Genomic DNA, 14625 nt, shown 5'->3' with positions numbered 1-14625 from the left:
AGAAAACCCATATGCCGGCAAGTCGAGTCGGTTGCGATTTGAGTGGAAAATTTATGACCATCCACAATACACACACACACGCAGCGGAACAGACGGGACCCATCAGCAAAGTACGTGACGAATTTTGCACCTTTTCCGTGTGCGTAAAAAACGTAAGCTCTCTTGGCCGTTTAACGCGCACACACGCTTTGTGATTAAGCGGGAAATTGTCTAAGCCGGGAAAAGAGGTTTCACTCAGCACGGGAAAGTCCCCGCGATTTGTCAAACACTTCCTACTTTCGGGAGGCTAAGGTTAAGGTTACGGTACGGACCACAAAAAAGCAAAAACTGTGTTGATTTGATGCTGACGACAAATTGGTCTTTATGCCCTTGAATGTTGTTCGTTGCGTACAATATTTGTCCCTAGTAAAGGTGAATGTACGCTTAACTACCGGAACACGCGGAAAGTTTAAAATAGGACTCCCACCGTACGAGTATAGCAATTCAATTTCATCGTCAATTTGAAATAGAGTGATTTGACCACATGCATGCACCTTGACACGCCAATTATGGAAAAGCTTTAACACCTGGCATGGGATTCGAACTAACAGAACGTTAAACGATCGATACAAACCTGATTCCTAATGGTGGACAAGCTTCAGATAAGCCTTAAGCTATAACCGGGGACTCACATCGATTATTTAATCTGGTGGCTTAAGATGTTAACCGTTTGAAAAACTACATATGCTAATCATATTTCTTGTGATAAACAAACCCACGGATTGAAATAATCTGTTCAACACAAGAGTTTTGGGGTTCCACCTTAAAATACCAGACGCCTAGCACCCAACGCGACCAAAGCCGTTGCATCGTCTGTCCATGGTGGGTGTTAGTTTACGTGCTGTGGTACAATTTTGATATGAAGACTTACACTCCGTCACTAATAAAAACAAGCAGCTGACAACCATATTTTATACCTTTGTTTTCACGAGCAGAGAAATTAAGACATTCCTTTTGGGAAATAAAATAAACAAATTAAGTTACTTCAGTAAATGTAACCAAAAAAAAAATGCATACGTCTACCGTGTACGGCATATGACGCAAATATTCGTTTAACGTTCACCATTTTGCCTAACCTGATTGATCGAGTTAGGCGGATTTACCCCGGAAAAGGGAAATAGATCATAAATAGAGTATGATTTATAAGAGAAATGTGCACCACCAGCGACCGACGACTGTTAGGTCCTCCCCACTGAACAATTAACATGGAACACGAGCGTCGCGGTCAAAGGTCAAGGCAAACGCACACAACGGTCCAGCAACCAGAGCACTAACTTACTGAGTTGTTTGTTGTTTGGATGTCGACGAAACCGTACCGATGTGCTCGCATACATCGGGGTGTAGAGGCCTACGTCACGTCACTTGGCCGACCTAAAGCTAACATTACGGTGGAACGCGCATTACACCTGCGTTGCCACAGGTGACCCACGGTTTCACCAACACCAACCAAAACTAACCACGTATTTTTCTTTCTTTACATAACAACAGCACACTTCAGTGGCAGTGGTTGAATAAATGATAAACAGTGAACTTATCGCACGACCAACACGTCTGTTGCTGATAATAAATGCTCCGAACCCTCGTGTGTGAGTAACGCGATGAATGAGCAGCACTTATGCTTTGTAGCTACGAATTTCACATGTTCTTCTAACGTATTGTTCAGGTTTCAAAGCATATTGAAATATTTATAGATGAAGAGAACTATCCAAAACTTAGAGTAACCAAAAGAAAGCCACTTTTTTGCGTGTGAAGTTTCCATTTCTTACCAAAGCGTGACACCATCATTGGTTCCAATACGCACGAGACACATACATGACCCTTTCAACATTTGCCAAACGATGATAGTCTTTAAGAAGGTGACGGTTCGACGACCTCCTGCGTCGAACAGTCATCAAAAATCAAATTTTAATCATAATGCTACTAGGTGCAAGAATTTCTACCATCAAAATAGGAAATTTCGGGTTCTAAATATGTATAACTATTGAACCAAGATGTAGAGTTCTGGAGTACTTAAGATATCAATCCTCTTTCATCGCTTCCCTTCTGCTCGATCTACTAGATTCTCCTGCTCTCCTATTTCCAATCCACTTCTATATACCTTTCCGTTCTCTACGCTCTCATCCTCCTTTAATTATTCCTAATAGGCGCTCTGCAGTTGGTCGCAAAGATCCTCTGCATCGTGCTATGATCAGCTTTAAGCTTGTGGCTTACGGCTTTGACTTTAATTCTTCTCTTACCTCCTTCCGCTTCGAATTAAATACTCCTCTGTAAGTGTAGGACTTAGATTTGGTTAGTTAGTCTTTACTTCATTAGTTATTAAGTTCCATTTGTGTAGCCGTCAGGCGAATAAATTTAAATAAATAAAAATAATATATAATAGCTCATAATTTTAATGATAATGAATTTTTACTTGATTTTAATCATATAACAGCCTCAAAAATTCAAGATACACAGCACAACCCGTAAGTTTAAAAGGGAACGTACTGCAATAACTCATAAACTCGTAGTTGTTTCCGCAATAATCCGTATATGGACTCAGCACAACAACAAAATCACAAAAAGCTCCAAAAACGCCAGCAAGCATTAAAAGCAAAGGACCTTAAATTTTGGAATATGATGAAACGGGAACCTGTTTGCACAGCGGTTTTAGCAACAAAACATCAAACCAAAACATTCCGTCCGACAAACGCATGAAGAAAAAAAAGTATTTTAAACCAAAAAACTGGTCTCTCAGTTGCGCTTGAGGTTCGAAGTTTGTTCGCGCATAAGACAGAGGCAATCCCCGTTGAAAGCCAAACACATCAGCTAAAGTAACCAAAAAGGTGCTGCTAAAAAAAAAAAGGAAAGAATTCCCTTCGAGTCACGATCGGCGCGGGGTTCGCGGACTAGCACAACAATCGCATTATAACCCATCCCGGAAGAAACGAGGATCAATCGCACCAAATATGGCGCACCTCGCACCAATTGCGCCGCCAAGCGAAGAAGCTTCAACCCGGTGTGAGCAAGCACAATGGCCGCCCTCAAGGATAATCCGTGGCTGTGTCCGTGGCGTGTTAGTGGGAACAAAGTGGTTTCTTTAGTCATCGCTCGGGTACCGTTTGCTCACGACGTCTAGACAAGGCATCAAGCTAGCTCATAGTAAGTAACGCGTGCTTATCCCCCAGACTACGCACAAAAAAAACAGTTCTTCTAACATTTTAAATTATGGTGACAGTTGTAGCTTGTAATCGGAGACATATGACGGAGATTTTTAACCAACCCATTGGCTTTGTTGGGAACAATTTTCCGAGCTGTAATGATAATTTATTAGAACCGTGCTAAGCTACAACGCTTGAAACACACTCCACCGAAGGGGGGTCATTGTTCGTAATCGTTCTTTGTAAGTGTATGGAGCCAGTGTCTCAAAGAAAAATGCTTCCGACACGCACAAAGAACCTCCCAACCGCTTCGTTCATGCCCTCCGGAAAGGGATCAACAACCACAGAAATGCCTGGAGTGGTTGGTGGTGTTGAATAGAAAAATAAAACCTGATCGATATCCGGAAGTAGCGAGACGATGACAACGATAGCGCGCGTCCAGTGGAACTCGCATGGCAATAACCGTACAGACCAACAACCCCCTCCTTCTGGTGGGGACGGACAGCAGCATCGGACCGTTACAAATGAAGCGAAAGACGATGGAATGAGGCGAGGGAGCGAGATTAATTCGTTCGTGGTGCAAAGGTATCGAGAATGTTATTTTTACTGTACCGCGAAGGTCAACCAGTTTCGTGTAGACATGGTTTTTTTTTTTGTTACTGTCTGACATCGGTTGTAAAATCGCTGGACGCTCGAATCGGCCTGGTGAAGAAACTCGCCTTTTGAACGACGCGTAAAAAATTGGTTTGAATAGTAGAAGAGACGCACAGCCATGGGTCAAAGGTATTCACATTGGAACTATTTTTCTAACGCTTAACGCGTAAAATTGTGTCTGTAATAAACGAATTGTTGCACTTCAATGAATTGCTAAACAAATTTGTATTTTATATTATAAAACTTTTAATTTAACGTAACAAAATTAATTAATTAAACAACATTAATCCTTCTGATTATCTTTAATTTGCGATTTAACTGCATCTGAACAACCAAACGAGCTCTTTGGAAGCCTAAACAAGCGAACCAATCTTGCATCGAGCATCAAAACATTTACTAATGATCCGGAGAATGTCCCAGAAAACTTCAAATTAGACTGTGGGTAGAAACATGCGTACACAATTCAGCTTGCTTCATCCAAGATAATCAGTGGCACCTTGCCTGAACGAACATTCAGAACATGGAATCACTTCTCGACAACAGCAAGTAACTTGGAAGTGCCTTGCAGTAATACTTGAAGCTGTCGGAAAGGTTATGTATAATGTACAGTTAAAAGAATGGAAATGAAGACAAGCATTTATTCGCACACAGGTCTACAGCGCATCCTACCTACAGCACAGAAAATCGTGTGAAGAGATGAAAAAACAAAACATAGATAATTTACAATTATCAGTTTTGTTTGATGCATTCGAATTTTACCCAGGAAAACCTTATGTTCTCGAATCTTCCCTTCTACAATTGAATCCAGAAGAAATTCAAGTAGAAAAGCTGACTCATACAGAAAAGCATAATGCTCTAGAACGACAAATCAAACAATCCGAAGCACATCAACCAGTTGCAGATCAATGTATTCTTATCATATGCCGATAACATAGACATTAGTTAGTTTCAGGCTCTCCAATGTAACAGAATCTTACCAAAGTATCGAGCAAACGGCCCAAAACTTCGGCATAACGTTTCGAAGTGATGTGAAACACCGACATCGATCAAATGCTAAGTTATGCAGAGTTTGGACTGTACAGGACAATTACAGTTTCAGTATTTACATAAGCCGAAAAGATGGACTCTGTCAAAAACTGAGGACCTCCTCCTCTTAGCTCAAAATGATGTGTGGAAGCACATTAAAGAAAGGCGCTTTAAAGACAAACTCTATGAGCTATAATTCAGATACGTCATGCTCCAGTTAGCTGACCGTGTCATGAAAAAGGCACCGGACGATTTATACTTTAAAGTCCTTTTAAACCGTCTACACTGACAGCGCGGATTTAGCATGATCGAATTGAGACGGAGTTATGGTTAATTCAATTTCTTGGCCCGCTCAATGTTCAGTAGTGCGGTGGTGACAGGACAATTCAACTTGCAGCACAGCATCAATCAGCTAAACAGAAATAGACCAAGAAAGCTAAATCAGTTAAGAGTGACACAATGGTAGCGATCACAATGGATGAGAAATATTAAATTTGAACCATTTCCCTTTCAGTTTCGTTCCTTGCCAGCTACGTCAAATACCAAGCGGCACCATTTCTTTCGCTTTTTTTTTTTGTGGAACCATTTTCATTCGTAATCGATGGCCCACATTCGATAATCGCGCATGACCGGTGTGAGGTGCGCACGCCGCCGCCTACCGATAGACGAATTATTACATACACACCTTTTTATTGGGCAGTTCCACCACCATGTCGCGCCCGTAGTGGCGTACATGTGCGTGCCCGGCACTAGACGCATCGGATTAAAGTAGTAGTAAAGCGGGCAGATTCAAGAAGAAAAAAAAAGTGGGAGTAAGCGACCGAGCCCGTGTGTACTGGCTTGCGCGGTAAGACAAAAAATGACTCCAATAAAAAAAAAAACGAGTCCACTGAAAGGGAACCAACTCAAATTACTAATGCAGGCGTCTCCCTCCGAGTCAAAGTGCCGCACGCTCTGGATTAGAGCAACCGAGTGACCATCGAACGTAAAACGTCAATGAGAGAGACAGACCCCCATCATTACGCGCCCATCACATGCCACGGATTCCGAAACGATCACGCACACACATACAGATACAATGGAAAAATGTAGGTTTTTCATTTCGCGTCAGCCACGACACGTCGTCGCGTTCCACCTTCGGATTGCCGCTTGATGTAACAATAGATGAGGTGTACCTACTGTGACTGCTGCTACTACTGTCCACACCTCCACTCACGATTTACCCAAACCAGCCTGGCCGCGTAATCGATCGTGCTGTAGCTAGCAGTGACTTTCCCCACGGACTGACCAGAGTAAAAAGTGTAACATCACCCAGGCCTAGAGTTCAAAGACTCGCTGGAAAGCCGGTCGGCTTATGAGACCGTTGGAAATGGCACTGTGCAATGTGGTGCAGAAATTTAAATGCAACGAATTGTATAACCATATTTCGAGCGACTTAGTATTTCAAGGTCTAATTCTTTAGTTTTAGCCAGATTTTCTATTTTCTACAACGCTGTAACTGATCCTAGGTTCAAGAAGTATACTTACTTTACAAGCGCTACAACCGCTTTGCGGTCTTGACCCGCCGCAACAGAATCCGTTATACCGGATTGGCCTTCCCACCTCAATCTGGGCCTACCACGCCTCCTCTGTCCGAGCCGTCCGGCCTAAAAGGACTTTCTGAGCTGGGTCGTCCGGTGCCATGCGTAAAACATGGCCCCAGCCCATCGGAGCCTAATTTGCTGCACGACGGTATGGTCGTCTTACAGTTCGTACTGCTCGTCGTTGTCTGTTGGGCTTCGTCTGTTTGGACAGGGTCCATGCCTCAGAGCCGTATGTAATACTGGGACTGGGATAAAGGTGCGATACAGTCCCAGCTTCGACCGTTGCGACAGATTTTTTGAGGTGAGATGTTTCCTCGAGCTATAGAATGACCGGCTGACCGCCAGCATCCTAGCGCGCAACTTCGACTCTATGCTGTTTTCGGTGCTGACTTTTGGCCCGAGATCCGAGGTGAAGTTTTGTACGACTTCAAATTTGCGATCATCTATCCGTACATCACCCCCTAACCCCCCCCCCCCCCCCCCCCTTAGTTCCGAAAGTTCAAGAGTAATTCAAGAAGTATTCTATAACAAAGTTTCTAAGCCTTCCATTTGTTTAGAACTCTTTTTATAGTCATTAGTCCATCAGTTGACCAGATAATCCGATAAAAGTCTGCCCTTATACTAATCGAGAATTCTGTACTTCGCTACTAAGTTAAATTTAGGGGTTCCTCGATCTGTGTCGGCCGTCAGATGGATATTTTATCGACAATGTCGTCCGTTATATCCAGGAAATTCTTCACCGTTTAGTCGGAGATTCTTATCTCTGTTCCGATCAAAGTTTCATAACGATAAAAATACGATTTCTTCTTCGAACAGATCTTTATAACCAGTCATCAAAATGTATCTCATTATTTTCAACTTCTTCATTAAAGCAAGAAGAGCCAAATGTCAATTGAAGTTCCTAGACTGCCAGTTGACTCGATGGGATGGACGCAGAGCCCACGAATGTTTTGTTTTAAATCCTGTCTTTTGCAAACCATACTTTAGAATAGTTCCAGGTGAGATCTGACAGACATTAACACAAATGGGTTTTTATCCCTCCATGTAATCGAAAGAATTTTTATTTTTTTACTGCCAAAACTAAAGACTCTCACTTTTTTTTTTGCTGGGCAATCCGGATTTATCGATACGACACAGTGAAGGCAGTACTGTTTAGTGTACAAGGTAAAGGGAAGGGAGATACGAAATTGTTGCTTTGTTGCATCGATAATTCCCCGGCCGATTTGCAAACGACGATTTCTTTTCGGCGACGACCTTGAAGGAACGCATCGAAATAAAGGCAAACAGTAAAGGTGGTTTACATTTAATGTTGCAAAATAAATAAAATCCGACCAGAGAGAGTGAGAAAAAAAAATTTCACAAAGCTGTTTGACTTTTATCAAGCCCAAAATTTTTGTTTCTTTAATGCTTGATGAAAAGACGGTAAAATATGATTCCTCTACACATTGTTTAGCATTTACTTATATGAAGAAAGCCTTGAAGACAACCGAAAGCTGCCTCCAGTCGAATCGAGCCTTGGAAAACAACATAAATCACGATCGATTTTCCCTTTTCCGGTACTACCAGTACCGGCTGTTGTCCACGTGAGACAGAAATGGTGCACGTTACCTGGATTTCCACCATTTGACAGTGTTTCATACGAAAAAGGGCACATAATAATAAGGATTACAATTGTCTCCAGTACGTGTGTGCTTCCCGCATGTCGCTTAACTGTCTCCTGTGTGCGTTTGTAGAAGCCAATTCCGAAGCAATTTGACGACAGCAATCGGTTCACCTCGTGCGAAAGAAGCAGGCACAGAAGAATTTGCCAAAGCCCTCCTGGGCAGGTCTCCGTGGGTAGAACGTGTGCGGGATTAGGGTAATAACTTCTCCCCCGGGTGGGCACGGTTGGTTCTACCCTAAAACCAGGAGGTCAACGGACACGTGGGTCGGTAGTAAGCTGCACGGTCGGTCGGAAGAAAAAGGCCAAGCGAAAATACACGTGGTAAAGGCACGTTTCCGTACAGGTTTGCCCAGACTTTCCTGTGCACGGTGCACATGTGGCCGATCTGTTGGCTACACACATGGTGGCACGTTCGAAACGGGGAACTCCGTATGCAAATAGTGCAGCCAGAAAAAAACCTCGCAGCCTTCGCTTCCTCCAAAGCAAACTTTCGCTCTCCACTTTACCCACAACACTGTGTACAATTGTGAATTCGAAGGACTGCATTAGGAATACCACCGGTGGGGGACCACTTATCGACCAAATATTGACGCGACAGTCGTCTCTCCAGCGTTTGGAGGTTGCAAGGGTGCTCTCTTCAGTCGTATAAATTATTACACGCCAAAAGTAATAAAACTTTTCAAATCACAACTACTTGTCAGGGCACACTTCCGCGATGGTGAAACATTCGTTGATTTATTGTCCCCATCTAATCTCACACATAATGGACACATGGCAAGAAACGGTGCTCTGTAATCTAACGAGAAAATAGGTTTCATGGCAGAGGGAAAATGTCTTTGGTGACCCTGAGCGGGGGAGCAGACACCGTCTCTTGGCGTAATAACATTAAGACAACTTGCAACACGCGTTTTTGTGTGTGGTTTGGCGATTAAAAGCGTGTCTCATAATCGTTAACCATCACGTGTAAAGTTCATTGAAATAAATTGTGTAAAAAATAATCATAATCTAGAATCAAAACGTTTAATATAAAAATAAAGTAAAGAAACTGCTTGTCATCGGCCGATGCACACACACACACACACACACACACACACAACCGCTAATCTAGCAGACGCCGATCGAAGAAACCAGAACCTTCTCAACAGGTCACGCATTTCGCCATCCGCGAAACAAGCTGCTGGAGGGAAATCAATACGAAGGCCACCCGCGAATACGGAAACTGTGCCAACCGTGGGGATGACGTTGGGGGTTTCTGCTGCATACAACTTCTCCTCAAAAATAAGGCAGAGCATTAAAAATCGAAATACAGCCTTTGGTCTCTCGTTCTTTCTAACACAGCTCGTTCTTGCTCAGATAATGAAGCTGATCTGTTGGCAACGGTCCCAACACAAGCAAGAGTGAGCGAGAATCGCCATTAGATGAAGCCAAAAACGAGTCGGAAATCAAAAGTAAACAAACGAACACCACACAACGGACGCGCTGTTAAAGCGAGCATATATATGCATCCACACATGGTGTGTGGTGCAACAATCCAATGTTCAAAATCATTAAACTTGAGGACAGTCTGAGTAGAGCCTGCGGTACTGTCCTGCTGCAAGATTTCGTTTATTTTAAGATCAACCGAATGGACGATGTTGGGAATGGTAGTCAAGAGAGAGGTTGTGAAATCGAGCATAGCAACTAGCACTGAGTGGAAAAAGCCAGCATATTCTGGCCCAGAAAATTGGGTGTTTGTGTATCCCCGAGTGTGTCTGTGTTATGTAACCTAGATTTTTTTTATATGATCCGGACGCTGCCAAGTTTTAGCAGCGATCCATGATTCGTAGATAAACCACACATGAAACACATACACACATACCCGTCTAGCGGGGATGCAATCAGTTCGGGAAACGGATGCATGAACTCTAGAGCATACTGTGTGCGTAACTATGGCGGATACGTTGCTAGGCCACACAACATTTGCTCTCTCTTTCTCACACATTATCGCTGCTTTGCTTTTTCTCTTACTTCCCCTGATAAACTCCGACACAGTTGAACCGCGCTTCTCTATTACACAAACGCGTTCGCTTATCAGCCCTTATCCGCGCGCAACCCTAGTGGAGGCGCTTCTGTTACTCTCAGTCGTGTGTGTGTGTACGTGTAAGTTACGCGTTGGTCATAGATTGCTCTCGTGACACCGAGTACATCTCCCAGCGAGTTTGCTTACCTTTAGAGCAGCGAGATTTCCTGTGCGTGCTGCGTTAAAAACACTTTCCACCACTGTCGGCAGCATCAACGAACCGGTGTCAGCCATCGTTTGCTGACCGTCGGACGATTGAGACGGTTGGGACGAAGTCATATGGGGGCCGCCCTTTCGCCTGATTATCGGCGCACCTGCTTTTAATCGCTCGCGCGGAAAAACGGAAGCACACCGACACACACTCGCGCTTTCCCAGTCGATATGGCTCACAGAACTTTGCGACACACAAACACAAACAGCACTCTTCCTCGAAGGAAAATGTGTAATAATGACCTTTTTTTCTTCTTCTCTTGTTGCTTTCCCTCTTCTTCTTACCAGGGACCTTTTGCTTATCTTGTGTGGGATGTGACTATTTTCCACTTCGAATCCCACGGGATCATGGGCACACAGAGCTCAGGGGACAGCATAAACAACGCACACCGGGATTGCCTCCTTTAGACAGAACGCGCGCGCACACACACTCACACACAAACACGAAAACACCAATCGACACTGCACCAATGCTGCTTCTTACACTCAGGATGCAACCGTAGTAAACTCTACGTTATGAAAAACCCTGATGCGTTCTGGAATTTCTCTCCCTCATCAGGACCGAGGATCCTCTTCCAGTTTATCCTTTTCGAAGACCTTCGCAACTTAAGCGCTTGGGTTTTATATTTTTACTTTTACCTCAACAATGTACACTTTCGGACGCTCTCCTTCAACTCTTTTCCTCACTGATCGAATGGAGCAGCGGAAGGGAACGGCGGGACAAAAACGCAGCTCAAACTGGATTCGATACCCAACTCTCGTTTTTAAATTGTCCGATTTTTTGGCTGTACGCGACAGGCTCAAAAGCTCTCGTACAAGCTGCGAGCACTCAATTACTGGAGCCTTCCGTCCAGGAGTGTGTTTGGACGAGCCCCCTATGATACGGAGTGCAATGCAACAAAACCTGCGACCACAAAACCATTCACTCAGAATGCATCCCTTTTTCTACGCGTCAGTGTTGCTGGCTTGACAGGTGTGTCTCACGTTGCTAGGCAGAAACACCCAGAGGCAAACGCAGCAGAAAAAAACGTCAAGGGAGGCTGCGAAAAGGACTATGGCGTAGTATCGTGGTAGGGTAGTTCACTTCAGTTTCCGAACTCCGGGAATCCGCAGCACGCAAACGGCACGATTTCTGGATCTTGGGTTTTACACCAACGGCACCTCCGAACTTTTCCGTGCGTTCGTCGACCCGTGGACACGGTGAGTTTTTTTTTTGTATGTTTTCTTCTCTTTCTTTCCGCTACACACAACACCAACCCTGTTTGCCTCGCGGGACGTACACACACACACATACACAGGTAAATATATGTTCTTCGAATTGCCCTAGCAAAGCGGGACCAGAAAACTCGTTTTACTTGACTTCGAGATCCTTTTGCTTCGATGCCAAGATACACTTTTTCCACGCCACGATATACAAGGTGCTGGGTACTTGTAGGGACTTCTTAGATACAGGTGCAAGGAAAGTGTAGTATACGTGTGTGTATTGGTTTTTTTTTGTTGGTTCTTCCAGTCCGATAAGGTTTACACTTCAGCACAAATGTTGTTTTAGCTTATTTTTTGCTGAAATTGCCTTTTCTTTCTTCCGAGCGCAAACGGTTGGTGTGGCCGCGTACGAGAGCCTCCTTTGCAGCTTCGACCAAGATCTCTCACAACGAAATGCGTCCCGTGAACGGTTAACGGTTGGGTAGAACCACCATTCGAAACGACAAATAATGGTGGGGTCGTTGGCAGGGCTACTCAACGTTTCATTCTCTTACAAGCAACCTGCTTTGGCCCTTTTTTATTGCTGGTATAATAATGGAAAAATCCAATCAAACTATACAAAAACAGTTGCTGCGACTTTAACGTCGAAGAAGGGGTACATAATGAAATAATAATATATTTTCTCATTGTGAAAAACAACCGTCGTTGTTCGGATTTAGCTCCCCTGCAACGAAGAGACGCGTATATTGCGCCGCTAACAACGGCTCTCTCTTTCTCTCGCTTTCAGTCTCTCTCTCTCAGAAAAAATCTCTTTGTTCGAAGAGCGGATTCTGAACGGCCACGCATGATTTCCGCCATAATACATCAACCCCTAGCGTAGTGTGCGATCAAAATAAACGACTGCCGTTAAGGGACATAGCACCGTTGGCGCAGCTATCAGCTGTTCTGCACAGTTCACCATCAGCTAGAACTGTTAATACGTTAGATGATCTCATTAATAGATGTTTTTAAGTGGTTTTAAGAACCTGTTGAAACACTACATTTTTCACGTATCCTAATCAAAATCAGCCTTTTCTTAAGAGTATTTTGGTATGTCTTGCATAATTCAACTCAAGGTCACAATCATCCACTCTTCTGGTACAAACGGAAATCCGTTAAACGGAGCATTGATGGCCCAACTAGCAAATCCGACAACGCGAGGTTTATATAGAATTGTGGGGGAATTCGACATCGTATTTCGAAAGGGATAAACAGTTGTTGAAAGACAAAAAGTCGTAAATAAGAATGATAATTGTCACGTAGCTTCAGACGTGTGCAGAAGTAAGGTTACAATCTAATTTTGTTGACCCAATTTTCACCAAAAACTTATGCTAAGGCTTGAAAAGGAATCCAGTTCGAAAATGGCGATCAGCTTGTATGTATCTTGGGGTAATCGTTTCGAGTAGATAACATTTATTTTTGAAAACGATATGGCTGAGATTTTTCTACTTTTGGGGAAGCAATATTCCGAAAAGATGACGTAGGTTTTGTTGAAAGAAGATGTATTAAAAAATGTCCGAATAAATGGTTTCTATATTTGTTTCAATCACCGAAGATTTTGAGTGGTGTACTCGAGCTGTTCCCAAGCGACAAATTGATCGAAAATAACATCTCAATTTTTTTCCCAGACCACTAGAAATTTCAAACTTTTGAAATCGATGCGAGACTGTCAAAAAATCTCCCCCGGCCACGGAAAATTTCAAGCTGTTGACATCGACGCAAAACTGTAAAAAGTCTCAATGCTGGGGTTCAGCTTTTTCTCCGTTGTCTCGTATAGGTAGTTTATATAGAAGCCAGGATCTCTAAAAGCGATTTCATAGCGAGAAAATTTCACAAACACTTATTACAACGTGAAATTTTAATTTTAAAATCTTTTGTGGCTTTTAATCATTTTAATAAGATAATTTTAAATATTATTAAGTTTTTCAACAAATTTATAGTTTCCATTTACTCAAATGTTGGTTTTCTATGTAACATTTAATTTCTTAAGAAATTATTTGCTCGTTTTCTTTAACATCAGCTGCTGATTAACTCCGAAAACGACACGTAGTGAGAGAAACCATTTTGTCACTGCAGCTCACGTTGTGAGAATGAGACGAAACGTTCCCTGCGACAATGAACAGCTCACAGTTCGAATGCGCGTGTGTGTTTGTGTGTTCGCTCTTCTCTCTTTCGCTCTCAAACCGCCGCACACTCGCAGTTGTGTATGGGGCGAAATCAAATGGCTTGCCGCTACTCTCCGTCATTCATTTTCGCCCTGCTCCGACTAGCAGCGCGTGGCGTATTTTGTGTTGTGCTTTTTTCTTGGTTGTATTTACTGCTGTTTCCACGTTTCGCCGCACTGGGGGAGAGTGTATTGAAACGAATCTCGCGCAACAAATCGCCGGCCTCTAGGGCGAGCAGGTTCGAGAGTTGGATTCCATTCGCACAGCACACCATTGTTTTTCTGTCGGCAGGAGAACGAAGGTGACGTTCGTATACGGCTGCAGCTCGCGCGGTTTTGTCGTACGTTTTTGCGTGCGTGTTTATTACGGTGCGGTGTGTTTTTCGCGAAATTAACGGATGCGTTTTGTTCGGGAAATTACAACAACGAAACGGCGGTGATTGGCAAAATAAAAAACGGTATGATAAACGGTTATTTGACGAATTTTTGAGAGTGTTGAGCGGGCGATCCGCGCGCTATTCCGGTGCGGTGACCGACGAGGAGGAGGCACCGGGCAATCGCGCTAATCGTGCGTGCCCAGAGAGTGCGGAAATCGAAGGAGGTGTGTATTATGTGTTTCGTATTGTTTCTGTACTGCGTAGTTTAAATGCTTTACTTCACCCGAAAATGTTTTAAATGTCTAGGGTGTGCGTGGGACGGTGTATGTGTGTGTGTCAATTAGTAATTAGCGACAATAAACGTGTGCCGGTTTTGCCGGGCATTAGCAAACCACTTGTGCTGCGTGATGTGCTTGGGGAATAGTAAGCATTCCATTCTGCTAGAACCCCATCAAAGCGTTTAATGTAGCA

General features: G+C 43.5%; 1 protein-coding gene across 1 annotated transcript in view; it reads right to left on the bottom strand.

Annotated features, from left to right (window-relative positions):
- The window catches only part of LOC126557360 (protein fem-1 homolog CG6966), a 182552-nt gene that overhangs the window by 36802 nt on the left and 131125 nt on the right, over positions 1–14625 (bottom strand). The window contains exon 2 of the mRNA XM_050213101.1: positions 10309–10459. Coding sequence (XP_050069058.1) covers positions 10309–10440 — 132 coding nt within the window. The 5' untranslated portion in view covers positions 10441–10459. The remainder of the gene's footprint in view (positions 1–10308; positions 10460–14625) is intronic.

This window comes from Anopheles maculipalpis, chromosome 2RL (genome assembly GCF_943734695.1).
Source record: "Anopheles maculipalpis chromosome 2RL, idAnoMacuDA_375_x, whole genome shotgun sequence".
Taxonomy (NCBI): domain Eukaryota; kingdom Metazoa; phylum Arthropoda; class Insecta; order Diptera; family Culicidae; genus Anopheles; species Anopheles maculipalpis.
The sequence above is the reverse complement of the archived record's forward strand: the minus strand, read 5'-3'. Positions and strand labels throughout refer to the sequence as shown.